The sequence below is a fragment of the Rattus norvegicus genome, chromosome 1 (genome assembly GCF_021556685.1).
Source record: "Rattus norvegicus strain SHRSP/BbbUtx chromosome 1, alternate assembly SHRSP_T2T, whole genome shotgun sequence".
Lineage (NCBI taxonomy): Eukaryota > Metazoa > Chordata > Mammalia > Rodentia > Muridae > Rattus > Rattus norvegicus.
In genome coordinates this window covers 216,362,772-216,384,170 of record NC_141534.1, presented here as the reverse complement: position 1 = coordinate 216,384,170, position 21,399 = coordinate 216,362,772, and the positions used below count along the sequence as shown (strand labels likewise).

General features: G+C 43.6%; 1 protein-coding gene across 3 annotated transcripts in view; it reads right to left on the bottom strand.

Annotated features, from left to right (window-relative positions):
* The window catches only part of Majin (membrane anchored junction protein), a 36,126-nt gene extending 15,710 nt beyond the window's left edge, over positions 1-20,416 (bottom strand). The window contains exons 1-2 of one of the 3 annotated variants that reach the window (XM_087583702.1): positions 20,182-20,416; positions 9,362-9,478 (exon numbers count right to left, since the gene is read on the bottom strand). In XM_087583702.1, the coding sequence (XP_087439828.1) occupies positions 9,362-9,462 (101 nt within the window). In that variant the 5' untranslated portion in view covers positions 9,463-9,478; positions 20,182-20,416. The remainder of the gene's footprint in view (positions 1-9,361; positions 9,479-20,181) is intronic. The other 2 variants (XM_087583707.1, NM_001024291.1) reach the window with 2 other exon arrangements.
* Positions 20,417-21,399: the final 983 nt, after the last annotated feature.

Here is a 21,399-nt window from a genome sequence, read left to right as displayed (position 1 = left end):
AAACAAAATATATTTTTTTCTTTTTTCTATTTTTCGGAGCTGGGGACCGAACCCAGGGCCTTGCGTTTGCTAGGCAAGCGCTCTACCACTGAGCTAAATCCCCAACCCGAAACAAAATATATTAAAGTCTGTGGCTGACCTGGCGCTCACCTTACACAGTGTAGTTTGAGAATTAGTACAAGGTTGCCCCCCAAAGAGTCTTCTCTGTAAAACTTGTAAGGTCAGGGTTGGGGATTTAGCTCAGTGGTAGAGCGCAAGGCCCTGGGTTCGGTCCCCAGCTCCGAAAAATAGAAAAAAAAAAAACTTGTAAGGTCTTATATTGGTTTAAATTTTTTTTAGGCTATATGTATATATGTATATGTATATGTATATGTATGTATTTTGAGACAGGGTTTCTCTAGTTTTTGTTTGTTTGGTTTTTTGAGGCAGGACTCCAGGTTGGCCTCAAACTCATATAGATTCTCCTGCCTTTGCTGGATTAAAGTCGTAAGTGAATCTTCTTCCCAGGAGCCACAGAACTCAGTTGTGGAAAATCAAACAAGCCTTCATTATGAGGCTGCTGAATTACTGCAAGAATTCAGGTCCTAGCTTGGACAGTCATCAGTTAAATTATGAGCACTTATTGGTTAAGGAATGGGATACTATAATTTGAGATGGATATGTGTGTGGGAGAACCCTAGTGAAACTGAGAACTTTGAACCTTCAGATTCCCAAGAGTTTAATCTCACCACCATTGACTGAGGAAATCAATCCTTCACTGTCTGCTCTATCAGCAGTGACTTTCCCTGAAGGAAATGTCAGGTATTACTAATTACCCTCAGGACCCACCGATAGTTGCCTCAAGACATACAAGCAGGCTCAAGGCTGTGCAGGCTCCTACAGGGGTGGTAGAACGTTTATAGCTGGACATGGTGGTACAAGCCTTTAATCCCAGCACAAGAGAGGCAGGGGCAGGGGGATCTCTGTGAATTTGAGGTCAGCCTAATCTAGAGAGTAAGTTCCAGGACAGCCAAAGCTACACAGAAAATCCTGTCCTTCTGGGAAAAAGTAATAGACAAACAAACAAACAAACAAAAGAACGTGCAGCCCATGAGGACTGCTCTACTGAGGAGCTTAATGAATTTGCTAATTCGTCCAAGCAGAAGCCTGGGGAGCACCTGTGGGGATGGAGTTCAAGGGTGTGGGATAATGGTGTGAGGAACATAAACAAATCAGGCTCGGGGGTTGGGGATTTGGCTCAGTGGTAGAACGCTTGCCTAGCAAGCGCAAGGCCCTGGGTTCGGTTCCCAGCTCAAAAAAAAAAAAAAAAAAATCAGGCTGAATGTACTGATATAGGCTCACTGACTGCAGAGTCTAGTTTTAATATGTAAGCTTGTACAAATGTCAAAATGTTTGCTTGAATAGTTGGCTGGAATGTTTCTCAAATGATGGCCTACTGAAAAGGAGCTGGAGACGCCTCATACCCTTGGCTTAGTGTTGATGAAGGGATTTATGGCACAGGGAAACTACAATGCTAAGTGAGTACGCTGCGTAAAACCCGACAGTCCACGATGGGAAGGCCAGAAAGATATCCCCTTCACTGACCCTGTAAGATGGGCACCAGCACATCAAAGAGCTTCCTGGTTGCCCTTTTCCCGTGTCAGACCTCCAGGTTGGAGACACTGCTGCTTAGTTGGTTGAATTAAATGCAGTGAATTTGTTTGGGCCCCAGAGTGACCAGGGCCCAGTGGCAGTACTGAATGGCTAAGTGGGGAGCATAGACAAAGCACTGTCCAGAATGCCTTAATCTGTAAGCACAGCACAGCCAAAGTGATTTTTATGGTTGCATGACTCATGGACTTTTGGTATTAGCTAACCAAGCACGGTGTTTCCAGGCATGAAATAGATAAGAAACCTACTGAATTTTTTGTTTGATCTGTATAAGTGGAAAAATTCTCAAACAAATGGTTGTTGGCAAAAGGAAATCTTAGCCTGTGAACCAATTTCTAGACTTGAGCCAGTTTGCAGACCCAGCATCCCTTAAATGAAAGCACAACCAGGCTCCCGTGATGAAGGACCTTGATAAAATCCTATGAGTCTTACTGTTCGCCTTTCTCCAGTCCTTCCGCAGAGGGACGCACAGCCTTTTAAAAGGGTAATGCTATACATTGGAGGAAGGATTGGAACAATCAGATATTCCAGGGTCTAATATGTACTGGTTCTGAACTGATGCAGATTCTGGGGGACCCTAAGAAACATCTGGGCCTCCAGTTAAAGTAGATGTTTATAAGGGCCATGTGATTCGTGCAGTTTTGGCTGAAGTCCCACGCACAGTAAGTTCAGAGGATTCCCCGACTCATGCTGTGGTTTTTTTTTTTTTTCTCAGCTCCAGAATGTATAACTGGGACAGGTATCCTAAGAAGTTGACAGAATTTTCATGTTGATTCCCTGACCTATGGAGAGGTCTATTATGGTTGGAAAGACTAAGTGGATGCCTTTAGAGTTGCTTCTACCAGGGGAAATAGTGACTCAAAAGCAGTATCGTATCTCGGGAGGATCCTCCATCGTATGCAGCATTGATCTAGCAAATGCCTTTATTCTCAGTACCTGTGCGTAAGGACCACCAGAAGTAATTTGCGTTTGGTTGGCAAGGCCAGCAGTATACCTTTCCAGTTTTACCACAAAAATTTTATTAGCTTTTCAGCCCTATGTCATAACTCAGAAAGGATCTTGATGGTTTATATCTTTCACAACATATTACATTGGTCTGCTATGTTGCTGGCATCATGCTGATTGAACCAAGTGATCAGGTTGTAGCAACCACTTTGGACTTGTTGGTAACACACATATGCATCAGAGGACAGGAGATAAATCCATCCAAAATTCAAAGCGCTTCTATCTCAGTGAAATTCTTAGGAGTTCAGTGGTATGGGGCATGCAGAGATATTCCTTCTAAAGTGAAGGATAGGTTATTGTACCTGAATCTTCTTACTACCAAGGAGGCAGAGGGACATGTTTAGAGGGGCCTGTTTGGATTCTGAAGACAATATGTTTCTCACTTGGGTGTTACTCCAGTCCATATATCAAGTGACTTGGAAAGCTGCTAGCTTTCAGTGGGGGCTGGAAAAGGAGAAGGCTCTTCAACAGGTCTAGGCTGCTATGAAGTCTACTTTACCACTTGGACCATGTGATCTAGCAGACCTGATAGTACTTGAGGAGTCAGTGACACTGTTTGAAGCCTTTGGAAGGTTCCTATAGTGAATCACAAGATACCTTTGGGATTTTGGAGCAAGGCTCTAACATCATCTGCAGACAACCATTCTCCCTTTGAAAGTCAGCTCTTGGTCTGATATTGGCCCTTAATGAAAACTGACCATTTGACAATGGGCCACCATGTTGCCATGTGACCTGAGCTGCTTATCGTGGGCTGGGTATTAATTTAATCCACCAAGTCATGAAATAGGATGTGTCCAGCAGTAATCCATTATCAAGGCATGATTGGGCCCAAGCAGATCCTGGATGCACAAACAAGTTACATGAAGAATTTGTCCAAATGCTTCTGGTTTCCACCCCATTACCATGCCAAGTGCTTTCAAGCCTGAACCTTATGAGGTATGTGCACAGACACTCTCTTGTGCACTGTGCAGAAGCTTCCCCTGTCAATACAAAGCTGATGGCCAATTGGCTGAGGCAGGATTAGAAGGTGGAACATCTGGCAGAGAGAAATGGGAATTCTGGGAAAGAGTCAAGAGTGAAAGATTTTGCCCTGGACTCAGAGAAGCCAGACAAATGAAGCTGAGAAGAGGCAACTAGCCATGTGGTAGCCACAGACGAGAATAAATGAATTATAAAGTTACAAGCTAGTTGGGGAACAAGTCAAAACTTAGGGGAAGTCAAAGCTTATGGGAACAAAATGGCTGGGTAGAAAAGCTTCTGGCTACAGATATGTCCTGTGATTGGTTGGCTGAGGAAAAAAAAAACTAGAGCTTGGTTTACCAATGGTTCTGCATGCTATGCAGGCACCGCCTAGCCCTGGACAGCTGCAGCATTATTACAACCCCTTGGTGGGCATCCCTGAAAGATACTAGCAAAGGGAAGTCTTTAGAATGGGTAGAGCTTCAAGCAGTGCACACGGTCATACATGTTGTTTGAAAGGAAAAATGACCACATGTACAATTGTTCTCTGATTCGTGGACTGTAGTCTATGAATTGGCTGGATTGTCAGGGACTTGAAAAAAACATGACTGGAAAAGTGGTGAGAAATGAATCTGGGGAAGAAGTATGTGACTAGATTTCTCTAAATGGGCAAAGGACGTGAGGATACTTGTGTCCCATGTAAATGCTGATCCAAAGGTGACGTCAGCAGAAGAGTTTGATAACTGAGTAGATAGGAAGACCCGTCCTGTGGACAGTCAGCCTTTCCCCCAGGCATTCCTGTCATTGCCCAATAGTCTCATGAACAAAAGATCCATAGTGGCCAAGATGGGGTTATACATAGGCTTGATAACATGACTTCCACTCCACAAGGCTGACCTGCTTAAAGTTGCTCCTGAGTACCAGGTCTGCCAAATAGTAGAGACCAACACTGAGCCTCAGATATGACACCATTCCCCAGGGTGACCAGTCAGCAACCAGGGGCAGGTTGATAACACTGAACCACGTCCTCCATGTAAAGGACAATGTCTTGTCCTTACTGCAGTAGATACTTATTCTGGTAATGGAGTTGCCTTTCCTGCATGTGCTTCTGCCACAACCATCATTCATGGACTTACAGAATGCCTTATCTACCATTATATCACTCCACACAGTATTGCTTCTGACCAAGGGACTCATTTCACATCCAGAGAAGTGTGACAATGGTCTCATGATCATGGAAACCACTGGTCTCACCATGTTCCCCAACATCCTGAAGCAGCTGGCCTGATACAAAGATGGAGCTGCCCTTTGAAGACACAGTGACAGTGACAATCAGGTGCAGCAGCCTGGACAGCTGCAGCAGGGCTCTGCAGAAGGCAGGCTATGCTTTGAATCAGTGTCCAATACATGCTATAATTTCTCAGATAGCCAGGATCCATAGGTTCAGGAATTAAGGGGCGGAAAAGGGAATAGTTACACTCACTACCACCCTTAGTGACCCACTCGGAAAAATTCTGCTTCGTGTTTCTGCAGTCTTAAGATCTGCTGGCCTAGAAGTTCTGGTTCCAGATGGGTGAGCACTCTTGCCAGGAGGAAAAACAAACATTCCTTCAATCTGGAAGTGCAGACTTCCCCCTGGGCACTTAAGCCATCAGGCTAAGAAACAAATAAGCGTGGTAGGTGCAGTGATTGATCGAGATTACCAAGGGGAGACTGGATTGCCTCTACACAATGGAGGTAAGAGAGGTTATGTCTGAAGTGCCGGAGAGTCTTGGTGCTGGCATGTCCTGTGATTAAAGTCAATGGGAAACTACAACAGTCTAGTCCAGGCAGGATGACAAAGGCCTTAGACTCATCAGGAATGAAGGTCTGGGTCACTCCTCTAAGAACAGAACCAAGACCTACTGAGGTGCTTACTGAGGGTAGAGGAAATATAGAATGGGTAGTAAAAGACAGTAACTATACATATCAGCTAAGACCATGTGACCAGTTGCAGAAACAAGGGTTATACTTGATATAAATGTTTGCCACATTTTGTTAAAGTGTTTGTACAGATATTTGTGTTTTCTTTCCTTGATTTATTCATCATGTAATAAACATCAATAAAGAGACTATCAGTGGTTATCATATTTAAGTTTGAGATACTAAAAGAATGCCTGTCATTCTTTTACATTGCCACCTATTCTAAAATTCATAATGCATCTGCAGCTGGGCAAGGGATAGTTATATCATGTTAGATATACCCATGACCAGGGTAAAAATTTACTCTGTAAGTTCTGACCCTCTAGAGAACCCTAACTAACACAATACGCAGTAAGACAGGAAGCACTATGGAAAAATACTTGTATTTTCTCAAAAATGAGTAGGGTGGGAATGTCCAAACAAAATACCTGACGATATTTGTTGTCAATAATAAGTTTTGCGTTTTTGAAAGAAAAATTTGAAATTTGGAAACTTATATCCATCACTGTGGGTTTCACAGCTTTCATAACTTAAGTACTCCCCAGATAAGATTGGTAGCAATATTAACAGGTATTACTTTAAAAAATAATTTGTTTGTTTTTATTTTATTTATGTTCATTGGTATTCTGCCGGTGCTGTATGTCTGTATGAGGGCATCAGGTCCCCTGGAACTGGAATTACAGACGGTTGTAAGCTGCCATGTGGGAGCTCTCAACCAATGAGCCATCTCTCCAGCCCCAACAACTATTACTTGGTATTATATAATGAACTCTGTCATTATTTAGACAACCTATACAAGTTAATGAATCAACTTTCCAGATGACTAATGGAATGCTTCATATTATAATGTCAAGCTGAGTAAAACATTCATCAAAACACAACCTAGGTCCTGCTTACTGGCACATGTCTAATCCCAGTATTCAGGAGGCACAGACAGGTAGATTTCTGTGGGTTCTATGCCAGCCTGGTCTACATCATGAGTTTCAGGACAGCCAGGGCTACACCATGAGACCCTGTCTAAAAAAACAAAACAGAAAACCCTCAAATCCAGGAACTCAAAAGTTGCAGATGGTAGTTACAATCCAGCATTCAGGAGGCTACAGCACAGGGACGCTTGGGCTATACAAAGCACCTCAACAACCAAAGGAAATAAACCAATGAATTCTAATGTAGTAGAGTTCAAAACCTGTAATCATGATCTCAGATCTTCAATGCAACTAACCTTAAACCACCATGTAAAAATCCCAAACTCTGACTTTTCCAAGTTTTTGCTTCTGTTTTATGGTACTAGGGACTGAACCCAGAACATTCTAGCTAAGTGCTTTACTACTGAGCTATACCTTCAGGCCAGGCAAGATTTGTATAGTGTCAAGAGAATATCTATAGTGACATGAGAGGGTTATTAATATATTCCTACCTTTCCCCAGTACAGATCCACATGAAATGGACTTTCTCTCATATCATCCCCAAACCAAAATATTCTCAAGACTCAATGCCCAAGCATATACAACATTCTAGTGCTGTTCAGTTTTTGAAGACTTTATTTTTGTCTGAGTTTGCATGAGTGTAGGCGCACATATATGAGGTCACATCTGCCTGAGTATATGCAAAGGCCAGAGAAGCTTGTCAGATCCCTCAGAGCTGGAGTTATGGGCACTCACGTGAATCCCAGCTCAGTTGTGAGTGCTAGAATCTGAACTCTGCTTCTCATAATTGTGCACCAAGCCCTTTTAACCACTGAGCCACCTCTCCAGCCTCCAATACTCTCCAGCTCTTCTATTGAGCTGGGCATTGATGAGATTTGTAGAAATGTAAGTGTATGAATTTCTGTATATCACGTGTATGTGTGTGTGTTGTGTGCGTGTGTGTGTGAGCGCGTGTGTGTGTGTGTGCGCGTGTGCGTGTGTGTGTGTCCTAGGAGGCTACACGGTGCTGCACCCCTGGGAACTGGAGTTATAGTTATAGTTAGTTATAGTTAGATTGTGAGCCACTGGAGGATGTGGGTGCTGGGAACAGAAGCTCAACCCTCTGCAAGAGCAGCCAGTACTATTAACCCCTGAGCCTTCTCTCCAGCCCCTTGGCACTTCTTTATACATTCTGGAGATTAAAAGCCTCAAAGATACATCATTTGTAAATACTTTCTCCAGCACTACTGCTAAAATGACCTTTGACGATTTTTAAAAGTTAAATAGCCAGAAGTGGAGGCAGAGACCTTTAATCCAGCACTGGGGAGGCAGAAGATTCTCTGTCCATTCATGGTCTATAGAGAGTTCCAAGCCAACCAGGGCTACATAGTGAGACTCTCTCGAAACCCTCTTTAAATAATTAAAAAATAAATTGTAATTTATTATTTTTTTGTGTTGTCTGTTTCTTTGGTGTCTTACTTAATAAACCAATGTCAAATCCAAAATTAAATCCAAATCCAAAAGAAAATTTGCTTATTTATAGCACTGACTTCTTGTTTGTTGTCTTGCTTGCTTGTTTTGAGACAGAAGCTCATGTAGCCCAGGCTGGCTTTGAACACCTGACTCTCCCACCTCCATCTCCTCAGTGCTGTGATTACAGGCATATGTCTGGGTTCTTTTTTTTTTTTTAAGATTTATTTGTTTCTTATATATAAGTACACTGTAGCTGTCTTCAGACACACCAGAAGAGGACACCGGATCCTATTACAGATAGTTGTGAGCCACCATGTGGTTGCTGGGATTTGAACTCAGGACCTCTGGAAGAGCAGTCAGTGCTCTTAGCCAGTGAGCCATCTCGCCAGCCCGGGTTCTTCTTTTTTTTAATTAAATTTCTAAAATTTTTACCTGACACACTGTATCTGCTCATTAGTTCCAAGCTCTTACGTCAGGCGTGTGTGTGTGTGTGTGTGTGTGTGTGTGTGTGTGTAGGGATGTATGTGTGTATGGATGTGTGTGTATGGATGTGTATGGATGTGAATGGGTGTATGGATGTGTGTGGGTTCCCTCAGAGACACAAGGTATCATATCCCCTGGAGCTATAGTCATAGGCAGTTATAAGCCACCCGACTTGGGTTCTGAGAATCTTACCTTATTTGGGTCCTTTGGGAGAATAATATACACTCTTTTTTTTTTCTTTTCCTTTTTTCGGAGCTGGGGACCAAACCCAGGGCCTTGCGCTTGCTGGGCAAGTGCTCTACCACTAAGCTAAATCCCCAATCCCCATAATATACACTCTTAACTGCTGAGCCATCTCTCCAGCCTGTTATTTCATAGGTGATAGATAGATAGATAGATAGATAGATAGATAGATAGATAGATAGATAGAGCGTTCTTGTATGGATGTCTGTGTATTACATACATGTGGTGCATGTGGAGGCTAGGCTAGAAGGCCATCAGAGCCACTAGATGTAAAGTTACAGGAGAAACTATCACATAGGTTCAGGGAACAGAACTGGAATCTGGAAGAGACATCAGTACTCTTAACTTACAAATAATTTCTCCAACCCTATTTACAATTTTATGTATGTATGTATGTATGTATGTATGTATGTATGTATGTATGTATGTCATGCATGCATGCATGTTTTGAGACAAATCCAAGCAAAAGTAATTCTAAGAAATATCTTCTCAAAGGTATATTGCCCCTATTTAGGAAATTATAACAACCACAAATACAATGAACTCTAAGTACCTGGGAAAGAGCCTGATCAGGTGCTATTGCAGTCACTTCTCTGGACTGAGGGAGGCAGAGAGAGGATGACCTGGGGGAACACACGTGCCTGAGCTTGCATAAGCTCTGTTCCTAACTTTCAAATTACCTGATACTGTTGCCATATCTGATTTTGAACTTATACACATTGGTTCCTGCATGAAGGAACCTCGTCTCTGGAAATGGGTAGGTGAATGGTTTTAAACTCATCGTTGTTGATGGTAGCCTAAAAAAAAAAAGTAGAAATAGTAATCAGTAAAAAGCTAAAGATGGCTCCTTAACTCTAGGGAAGGAAGTCTATCTAGTCCACAGCTTCTCTTCAGTGGTAAAATGTTCAACACAGTATCAGTGGCCATGAGCCAGGCTCCCTCAGCACAGCAATTATTACTGGACCATTCTCTTACCTGTACAGTGAGGATGCATGCTGTAGTAGAACCATGTTTATACCAGGGCACAAAACCAACATTCAGGTTTGTTGGGTTTTGTTTTGTTTTGTTTTTGGGATGGGGTTTCTTAGTGTAGCCCTGGCTGACCTAGGACTTACTCTTCAGACCAGGTTGGCCTCAAACTCATAGAGATCCACCTGCCTCTGCCTCCCAAATGCTGTGATTAAAGGCATACACAACATTCGAGATTTAATTTTTTATTTTATGACTATGCTGATTAGTTACGGAGTTTCTTGTTTGTCTGCTTGTTTGTTAGTGTCGACATGACACTAGCTAGAATCATCTGCAAGAGGGAACCTCAACCAAAGTCCAAAGGGCTGAGATAACAGGTTTTGTTGTTGTTGTTTTGTTTTGTTTTAAAGGTGTGGTCTTGGTGTGTTAGTTACCCAGTCTCGTCTGGAGCTACTGAGCTCAGGTGACCTTCCTGCCTCAGCCTTCTGAATAGCTAGTGTTGAGGTTTGGTCTATAGCTATGTACTGCAAGGCTAAATTCTGTTTCCCAAAGTCTAGTTGCCTCAAGACAGAATTCTCCCGAACACCAGCTTTTGTTGTGCAAAGCTAACTCCTTAATTCATAACTATTGGTTGAATTAAGAGGCCTACAACCTGTAGCCAGGACGAAGAGACATAGGCAGGGCTTCAGTTCCTGGGCTCAGTGTCTAAGGCAGAGACCACAGGAGGAGAAAGGAAGAAGAAGAAAGAAGGTGCCATGAGGTAGGTGGATCCTGAAGGCATGACCATGAGAGCCAGCCTGCTGGCATAGGAGCGTCCCAGGTCAAACATGGCAAGTAATGCCTGGAGTTATTGACAGGGAAATAGACAAAATAGCACAGAGGGTCAATGTCTGCCCAGATCCAGTGGTTTAAAGCGTATTATAAAGATTTTATGTGTTTTATTTAGGAATTAAACAATCTAAGGTGGGGTAGAAACCCCCAAATAATATTTACTGAAACAAGCCGGGGCTACAGGGTGTGGCCAGCTAACAATCACTTTTGCTGCAGGGGTTCTGCGTTTTGAATATGTATTATCTCACTTGTCACAGCTTATGCAACCTGCAGCATAAACTCAGACCAGGAGACTGAAGCACTATTTGTTTTTTTTATAGGAGCTGAGGACCGAACCCAGGGCCTTGTTCTTGCTAGTCAAGTGCTCTACCACTGAGCTAAATCCCCAACCCCTGAAGCACTATTGGAGTGTGTGTCTATCAACTACTTTGTTAGCCTACTTTCTTTGCGTTACAGAGAGGAAGAAATCAAGATTATAAGTACAAAATCACACTACAGGCTTTCCATGTGCATCCCTACAAAGCCTTGAGCTCATTAATGTGGCTAATGTGGCCCAGACTTGTCTCTCGTTCTCAACAATCTTCCTGCCTCAGTCTCCCAGAGTTCTGGGATTTCATGCGTGCACTGTCACATTCCGTACTAATTTCACTGTTTTTTCCCCTCTATATTATCTTACTCCATTTCTGTTTAGCAGAGGAAAATCTTGTACGGCAGCATTATAAAAGCTAAGTGCCAAAGAAACTGAATTTCCTAAGTTCAAGCTTGGGCCATTAAGTAAGGAGATACCCCAGTGTCTGGCCTTGGCTGCTTAGAGGCAGGGACTATTTAGACTAGGATTTCAGTCAAAAAAGAAAAGTGATTTTTGCCAAGTGCAAAGCTACCAGAGAGGAAATGCTGCGCACATCCTGAGGGAAAAAATGGTAATTTTCCCTTGCTCAGGGTATGGCAGGAGTCCAAGTGAAGTGGATCAGGGTTGGTTCCAGATGATTTTTCTAAGTAGGCAGGGAACCCTCCTGGTAAGGGTTAGGTTTGCCTCAGAAACTCAAGTTATTCAGAGCGCTGCAGATCTAGTCCTCTCCTTATAGCCTAAGGCCTAAGAAAAATAAATGAAGGACATTTGCTAAAAATGAAAGTCCAGGGCTGGAGTGGTTAAGAGCACTGACCGCTCTTCCAGAGGTCCTGAGTTCAAATCCCAGCAACCACATGATGGCTTACAACCATCTGTAATGGGATCCCATGCCCTCTTCTGGTGTGTCTGAAGACAGCTATAGTGTACTCATATATAAAAAATAAATCTTAAAAAGAAAGAAAGAAGGAAAGAAAGAGAGAAAGAAAGAAAGTCCAAAGTGTAAACTTCATGGCTGGCTGGCTGAGAAAAGGAAAACAACTGTCTTCTAGCTGAGGTCTATTCCTATTCATTGCTGGGCCTGCTTCAGATACAAACACCACATACTACTTCGTTTGAAAATAAAGATTAGGGGTTGGGGATTTAGCTCAGTGGTAGAGCGCTTGCCTAGCAAGCGCAAGGCCCTGGGTTCGGTCCCCAGCTCCGAAAAAAAGAAAAAAAAAAAAAAGAAAATAAAGATTAGACAGCATAATCCAAAACAACCACATGGTAGCTTACAAATTTTATATGGTTATTTCCCAACTTTGGCCACTCTAGTGACAATTCTAGAATTTTGCTTTCTTTAAAAAAAATATTATAAGAACGTGCTTTCGTTTTAATCCCAGATGTGGGATGTGGGGCTGCTTCAGACTGACCAAAGCAGCGATGGATTGCCTGGTGCTCCATAAGAGGTGTGGTTTTGTCAGCTCCAGATAGTTTCTGCAGTTGTGTGACGTTTGGAATTCTGGGAACTTTTTTTTTTTTTTTTTTTTTTTTTTTGGTTCTTTTTTTCGGAGCTGGGGACCGAACCCAGGGCCTTGCGCTTCCTAGGTAAGCGCTCTACCACTGAGCTAAATCCCCAGCCCCTCTGGGAACTTTTCAGAGAGTAAATAAATACTAAAGCCTCAATAGGTAGGGTTGGTGGCTGGTGGTCATTCAGGGGTGTTGGTTGTGGTTTGTTCGTAGTCATGCTCAAAGAAGAAACAAAAGGAAGGAGATTAGATTCATGGATCTCTCTCTCTCCCCTCTATCCTTCTTTCTCTCCTATTTCATGACAGGAGAGGTAAAATTGGGGTGCGGGGATAAAGGATGAGAAAAAGAAGAACCCACAAGCAGCCAAGACCAGCTACAGACTACTGTAGTCATGGTGACATTAGGTGCCAGGAACTATTAACTTGATGGGACCTTATAAAATAAAGGTCAGACTCTAAAAATCTGGATATAAGAAAACAAATCCAGAAAAGTTCAGGAAGTTAGTTGTGCAACATACCTAAGAGTTTAGGAGATCATACCTTGAGTTGTTATTTTCTTTTCCTAAACAGGGTCTCACTATGTAGCCCACGCTGGCCTGGAATTCAAAATCCTCCTGCCTTAGCCTCACAAGTGCTGGGACTAAAGCATGTGCTAAAACACCGGGTCTGAGTTCCACTTCTGCTAGTGGTCCATTTATATGAAGTCCTAGTCCTGAAGTTACTTAGCCTTTTCATTTCTTAGTGTCTACACATACAGCAGTGATTCTACCTTCTCCTGAAACTGCAGGACTAAAGGAGATGTTATAAATGGCTGCCTCATAAACCCCAAAATACTATATAGGCATCAGCAATGAAGGATGGCCTTTTGTGTGCATGTGTGTATGGTGCACACATGTGAGTGTGCAGGTGCGTCTCCTGTGTGTGCAATGGGGAAGCCAAAGCAGGAAACTGGGAATTTTCCTCTACCGATTTCTGCCTTTCTGCCTCTAGATGAGGTTTCTCACTGAACCAGAAGTGTCCTGTTTTGGCTAGGCTGGCTGACCATTGAGCTCCAGGGACCCTTCTGTCCCCACCCCCCACCCCCTCAATGCTGGGGTTATGGGCAAGCATGGCTATGCCTGGCTCCTTTATATGGATGCTGAGGATTTGAACTCATATCCTCATGATTGCAGAGCAAATAGTCTTACCCACTGAGCCACCCCCTCCAACCCTTTATTGAAAAGTTTTCCTCTTACTGCTTTGCAAGAAAAGCGAATTTAAGAGAGCAAAACTGTTTAGCTTTAACCCAGACACACCATCTGACCTGAGCCTCCCTTGAGCTTCCCAAGCATTAAATTTAAAAGACATCTAAGAAAGATTTTTCAAGGTTTGAGTAATTTGTTTCACATAAAGAAACATCTGGGTCAGTACACAGAACCTATGGGGGACCGAATGCTAATGAGCGTGGTAATGGGTTGCCGTGGAAGGTGACAGTAGGGAAGCACAGTCACCAGTCACTAAATATCCCTACCACATTGGAAAATATTGTCTACATTTATTCAAAACACATGGACACAGTGAACCTAACGTGGCAAGCTGCTGAGACCACAAATGAGTGTGGGAGCGATATAGGGGATCCTGTTGATTCTACAAACCCATCACCCATGTCTCAGGACCACGTTCTCCTCTTTCCAAAGTCCTTGGTAGTCTCAAGAGGTCTTCCTACTATAGCTGAAGTCGATTCAGAATCTCAAAGCCTGTTTCTTTCCACTAGATTTTTGCAGACAGGGCACTTACAGGTTAAACTGTTTAATTTTAGGGGACATTGGGGGGAAGCAACCTCACCAAAGGAGGAAATGCTACTCTCAGTCAGAGTGCTACATGAATTGATTGTTTTTTTTTTTTTCTTTTCTTTTTTTCGGAGCTGGGGACTGAACCCAGGGCCTTGCGCTTGCTAGGCAAGCGCTCTACCACTGAGCTAAATCCCCAACCCATGAATTGATTGTTAAGAGTATGCTTCCTGGGCTGAGATATGGCTCAGTGGTTAAGAGCACTGACTGCTCTTCCAGAGGTCCTGAGTTCAAATCCCAGAAACCACATGGTGGCTCACAACCATCTGTAATGAGATCTGATGCCCTCTTCTGGTGTGTCTGAAGACAGCTACAGTGTACTCATATAATTAACTAATTAATTAATTTAAAAAAAAGAGTATGCTTCCTAGCTGAGAGGTGGTGGCGCATGCCTTTGATCCTAGCACTCAGGAGTTCAAGGTCAGCCTACAGAGTGAGTTCCAGGACAGCCAGGACTACACAGAGAAACTTGGTCTCAAAGAACAAAGACAATCCAAACAAACAAAAATAGTATGATTCCTTTGGTCCATAAAGTTTTCACTCCAGCCTATCATAGTTTAGTCATTTTACTAAACTATATCCCCAGGCACTCCTTAACCCAGGTAATTCCAGGCAAACTCATCCTGGTTCAAATATATTAAACCAAAATATCAACTTTTCAGATCAGTTGTTATGAAAATTGTGACTTGGGGTATGAAGAGTTATGCCACATTTCTCTCTGAGAGCTGGACATGTCTTTCTTCTCAAGGAAGGAAGATGACCAGGAAGACTCAGCCTGGTATCCATAGTGAGTGTCGGGATAGCCAGGGCTACACAGAGAACAAACAGTGTTAAGTGTAGGTGTGGTGGCTCACACCTTGAATCCCAGCTCTCCAGAGGCAGAGATAGGTGAATCTGTGAATTCCAGGCCAGCCTTGTCTCCATAGTAAGACCCTGTCTCAAGAAAAAATGTGTTAAAATATGAACAGGAAGAGACTGAGGGTCTACTCCAGCATCTTGGGTATTTTCATGCTTCTTGAGATCATTCTGTTCTTTTACCTATTTTCCTCCGACCCTTTCTAGTAAAACATAACCTTTAACACCAGCCTTTGTGCTGCAAAAAAAAAAAAAAAAAAAAAAAAAAAAAACAACTGCCTTTAGAGCGATGCCAGATTTGGTTTTGTTTAGCAGGGAAGGGTAAACAATCGCTGTAAAGATACTCTGAAAATGAAATTAAAATGTCTTAGTAAACGACTCAATAAATCAGAAGTCAAACTCTTAAATTACTCATTCATCTAAGTAAATCTTCCATTTCCCCTTAAACCATAGGAAGCCAATGGAAATTATGGAAGTTACCTCTGCTGAATAGGTCCAGGACTGCATTCCCACTCTAGAAAACAGTATTTTCTCATCTCATTATCCAACCCAGTGTCAGGTCCAAAAGAAACAGGTGGCAAATAGCGGTGGTGTCTATTAACATACCGAGGAGCTGGCTCCCCCAGCTCTTCTCACAAGGTCCCTACCCTAAGCTTCCCTAGCTTTCCTCAGCGTCTCATTCCTATATAACCCTGCCATTTCAGCCATGTGCTTTCTTGATTCTCTCTGTTCTTCTCGGCCTTTTGGTCCTCTGTCTTGTTCTCTCCCCTCTTCTCTCATCACTGCTCTTCCAGATGCTTCTGGCTGTATCTCCCTTATTCACAAAAAAACAAAAAACCTTCCCCTCAACCATACCTTGGAGCAGTCAAGTCCTCATTTTAAACATCTAGTGCTAAAACCGGGGAGGGTCATATATGAGCTCCTTTCCAAGGGGCTCAGCCTCTCCTAACCAAACCAAGCTGCTGATGTGACTCTCCCAATGTGTATGGATGGATCATTTGTTTCTACTGGCTTCTTCCACCCACCATTTGTAGCCTGCAACATGATGACCAACCTACTAGCATTCATATCACACTGACTTCACTCTCAAAATTCTACCTGTCCAAGGGATCATTTCCATGTAAAACTGCAGGTAATGGGGCTTTTTATTTTTTTGGTTAGACCAACTGGGTCTACTGCTTAAAGCAGTAAACTAGAAGTTTGTGGAAGAAAGAGAAGCAAAGTGACAGTTTTGGAAGGGCAAAGGGAAAGCAAGAAAAAGAAAGTATCTTTTACAACGTTGAGCTATATAGCCTGTGTCTCTGAGACACCTACCTCAAGGACCTCTAAAGGCAGACAGAAGGGACATGAAGTGTGAAAGAAAGCTCCCAGAACACACAGCTTTGTTCTTGGCACAAAACAATGGAACTCTCTGAAGAAATTAATAAGAAAAATGAAGCTGGTGTAGAGGGAGCTGAGGTAGGAGGATGGCTGCAAATTCAAGGGCAGCCTGGGTTACACAGCAAAACCCCTTCTTAAAAAAGAAAAGAAAATAAAACAAAACAAACAAACAACAACAACAAACCCACAAAAACCTCATCTTTATATAAGGGAAGAAAATTTACTCAAGAAATTTGAAATATTTTAAAATAATTTTTAATAATATTTTTAATAATATTTTAAATAATTAGCTTTAATTCAGTTTTTGGTGAGATATTGGGGTATAAAACTGTACTCCCTAAGTCTATGAAGACAGGCATTTTGGTGAGGCTCAGTGGTAGAGTTCATGCTCAGCACGCATGTGGCCCCCAGTTCTATCCCTACTACTCACACTAAACTGACAGGTCTACCCCAAGGCCATCTGATTAGGCCAACAGAAAGGCTAAGACCAGGCCAGCAGCTGAGTGTACTAGCACACTCAGAATTAATCTTTAATCTCAGAATTTTCTATTTTGTTTGTAGGTACAAATATGCCACAGCAAACCCAGGAGGTCAGAGGTCAGTTCTGCCAAGCGGGACCCCTAGATGGAACTCAGCATCAGGCTTGGCAGCAGGTACCTTTACCCATGGTGCCATCACTGCTTTAGGAATTTTCATATGTGGCTGCTAAGAGGAAAAGGATTGTGAGAGTCAAGCGCAGGAGCTGAGAGGCTCAGGAAGCTGCTGTTATTCCAGGTCAGAGTTGCTGCTAATGTGGACCTGGAGCGTCTGTGTGATAACCAGACTTGAGACACGTTACGCTAATGAAAAGGAAGGATACAGGAATCAAGGGCGGCTTCTGGAAATTGGGTAAGCAATAGTGCTCACCGACTCTGGAGAAAGAGCTGTGAGGGACAGAACCTATAGCTCTGTTTCTGTGAGGTCTGACGGGACTTACACACAGAATGGTTACACTGAGGAAGCAGTGTCCTACTGTGCAAGGGACGGACGGAGATTAGGACGGAAATGCAAAATGGAGTCAGCAGTGTTTCAGTGAAGCTGGAGCTGTTAGAGGGGATGACATCATCTGGGGAGGAAGCGCAGAGAAGGGACAAAGCCTTCCTTATGAGGTTGCTTATGGATCACAGAGCCTACCCAAAATCAGAAAGAAAGCGTCGAAGGACATCATAAAAGCCTCTGGCCTTTTCATGCATGCACATCTGTACACATCCTCATGTTAACATGTATATAAATAACACACACACACACACACACACACACACACACATACACACACACACACACACACACACACACACTAGATGGTTGGTGGTATTTTGTTTGTTTGCTTTGCTTTGCTGTTTTGACACAGGTTCTCATGTAGCCCAGGCAGGCATTTAACTGTATCTAAGGATAATCTTTTTTTTTTTTTCTTTTTTTTCGGATCTGAGGACCGAACCCAGGGCTTTGTGCCTGCTAGGCAGGCGCTTTAAGGATAATCTTAAACTCCTGATTCTCTTGCCTGAGCCTTTCACCTTCTAGGACTGCAGCTGTCCAGTTTACTGGTTGTGATGTAGGAAACAGCCTGTGTGGTGGTCTGAATGAGAATAGTCCCTAGAGGCTAAGTGTTTGAATATTTGGTCCCCAGTTGGCAAACCATTTGAGAAGGAGGAGGAGGACTAGGAGGTGTGAGTTTATTGAAGTAGGTGTGGCCTTGAAGGAAGTGTGTTGATAGGGACGGACTCTGAGGTGTCAGACCCTGTGTGTCTCTCAGCCTGTTGCCTGTGGATCAGGATGTAGCTCTCAGCTGTCTCCAGCATCATGCCTGCTTGCCACTGTGATAATGGACTAACCCTCTGAAATTGTACGCCAACCCCAATTAAATACTTTCTTTTATAAGAGTTGCCTTAGTCATGATGTCTCTTCACAACAACAGAACAGTAATGAAGACAACTTGAAACAGGAGAAGATGAACAGGACCACGTTACACAGACTCCTGTGGTTCTGGACAGAAGTTAACAGTTGCATGGCCTTTAGAGATAAAAGCAGAGCTGCAGTGTAGACTGCCCTGACAGATGTCCACTCATCATCTGGGGACCAGGTACAGGAAAGGGTCAAAGATGGCTCCTGGGGCTACGCATCATGGCTCACACCTGAAATCCTAACCCTCGGAGGATGAAGCAGGAGAACTGTTAGAAGTTTGAAGACTGTTTGGGCTCAAGAGTCAGACCTTGTCTCAAAAAGGGAAAGAGAGCAGACAAGATAGCTCAGAGATTAAAGTGTTTGCCATGCAAGAGTGAGGACCAAGAGGGTCTCCAGTCTCTCCAGCACCCATGTAATGCCTGGTGGCCTGGAATCCCAGCCTCAGGAGGCAGAGATGGTGACCTCCACAGCAAGCTGACTAGTAAGACTAGTTGTACTTACAAGCTCTGGGTTTGATTGAGAGAAATCACCTCAATTGATAAGGTGGAAGAGCAATGGAGGCCAATTCCAACATCAACTTCAGGTGTCACACACATGTGAATACATGCACACACCACACACACATGAAAAAAGAAATGTAAAAAAAAAAGCCAAACAGATAGATACCTAATTAACTGAAGACATATACATGCCCTTCCTGGGGAAAACAGGGAGTCTTGGAAAGTAATTTCTTTGCATTTTTTTCTTTAAGTATAATTGTTTTTGCTATTATTATTATTATTATTATTATTATTATTATTTTGTGTGTATCGGTGTTTTGCCTCTATATATGTCTATACACCACATTGAGCCTGGTGCCCACAGAGGCCAGAAGAGGACATCAGATCCTCTGGAAATGAAGTTACTGATAACAGTATGGGTGCTGGGAATCAAACCTGCTTCCTCTAAGAGAGAAGCCTGTGCTTCTAATCCCTGAGACATCTCTCCAGCCCCAAAAAATAGGTCAGTAGTTCATACCTATGATCCTACCACTCAGGGGAGTGGAGGCAGGTGAGAAGTTTAAGGTCATCCTTAGCTGAGTTTCAGGCCAGCCTGGGCTACATGAGACCCTGATTCTATGAGTCTCCAAAGCAAAGAAAAACAAAACAAAACAAAAGAAAGAAATGAACAAAACCACCAAGCAAGAAAGAATGCAAAACGAAACATGGGGGGAAAAAAACCATGTGATATTCCTGTGTCACATTTCAATGGAAAGTCTCTCTCTCTCTCTCTCTCTCTCTCTCTCTCTCTCTCTCTCTCTCTCTCTGTATGTGTGTGTGTGTGTCTGAACATATATTAGGGAGTAGTTATTAGCCAGAATAAACACTTTCTTTGACTAACTGGAAGTTTCTGTACAGAAGCACTGGGTGGGGGGATCTGAGAAAGCTGGAGAGGTGTCATAGGCAAACATCGCACCGCCCTGGACATGATAAGGTTGAAGAACACTCCTCAGCCCAGAAAACATAGCTCTCATCATCTCTGAGCTGGTTACCATCTGGAGGCTGACTGAGACTTGGTGGTTGGCCAGTGCTCATGGCCGCCACTCTCTCTCCCTCACTGCCACCCCAGCTCTCCACACTCTCCAAGCCTCCAATCTGTACCAGTGCCCAGCCTACAGTTCAAGGCCTGATATCAAACGGATGTGCTAGACAATCCCCAAGCCAGGCCTGAGAAGGTAACTTCAGAGATAAGGGATCTCTACAAGTGGGGTAGTGGGGCCGGGCCCAGAATCTGCCCTCAAAGGCGGAAAACACTCTCAAAGTCAATCTCACAGGGACACCAGACAGCGGGGAGGTTACCTCAGCCTCGAAGCGCCCAGGTTCTGGAGGCCACGCTTTGCCGCTCGCACACTGACTAGGGTTCCTCTAGCACCTCAGAAAAGTAGCCAGTCTTGAGTTCCTGCTTAGAAATCTTTTCTCAGAGAGCACACCAAAGTCAAAAGACTGGGGGCCAGGGACTAAGGCTCTCGTCGATCTGAACTCGGCCTCTAAACTGATCTGCACAAGTGAAGCCTTGGACCTTCCCGCCAAATCCTCTGCGCACGCGCAGATTTGAGGCAGGGCGGGGTTTCACAAAACTGAAGCCTGCGCAAGAACTCATAACTTCTGGGCTTCACGCGCAGCCTCATGACCTATCCCTTGGCTGGTGTCTTTGTTTCTTTAAAAATCTTTCTCATTTATGTGTGTGTGAGCACGCTTGTGCGTTCGTGTTCGTGTGTGTTTGTGCGTGTGTGTGTGCGTGTGTGTGTGTGTGTGTGTGTGTGTGTGTGTGTGTGTGTTACAGGGAGCATTCTTCCACCATGTAGGTTCTGGGCGTTGAACTAAGGTCATCAGACTTATGCTGCAAGCTCCTTTCCAATGAGCCAGGACGCAGTCCACCCTTCTTAGTTCTGACTGGACCACACTCAAGGCCAAAATGGGCGAGGTGTCCAGAAGCGTTTTACACTGAGATTTATCCGTGCATTGCTTTCTTCCCCACCCGCTCCAGGCTGGGCACAGTCCGGTGAGGTACGTGCTACTCTGAGTTCTCTGCTGTGTGCCAGGCACTATTCATACATGGCACTGTGGGTACATGCTCTCCTTTAATCATCATTCCCAAACCCTAAGGCAGATCTTTGATATTCCGATTTAAATACAACCAGGAAATGGAAGGACTTATGAAGGCAAGGTGCTCGATCGGTCATGGGTCTGTGTGCTATTCTACTTCCTGTTGGTCAGGTTTTGTGTGGTGAGTCATTAGGTAATTTGGCATCCTTGTGTACACAGCAGAGTATTCTGGATTGGTGATGATGGGCCTGTGTCTGTGGGAGATGACCTGTGGCCTTAAATGTCCAAGCTCTGCATTTCTCTGCATAACCTGCTGTTCTCTCAGTAAGGACTGCTCCTTACCACCACCACCCCCTCTACATACCTTGTCTTCACATTCAGAGCCATGAAGCACCTACTGGCTCAGAAAACTGCATCTCAGGGTGGACTTCTCTCCTCTAAAGAGGACCTCATGACCTGGGGATGTAGCCC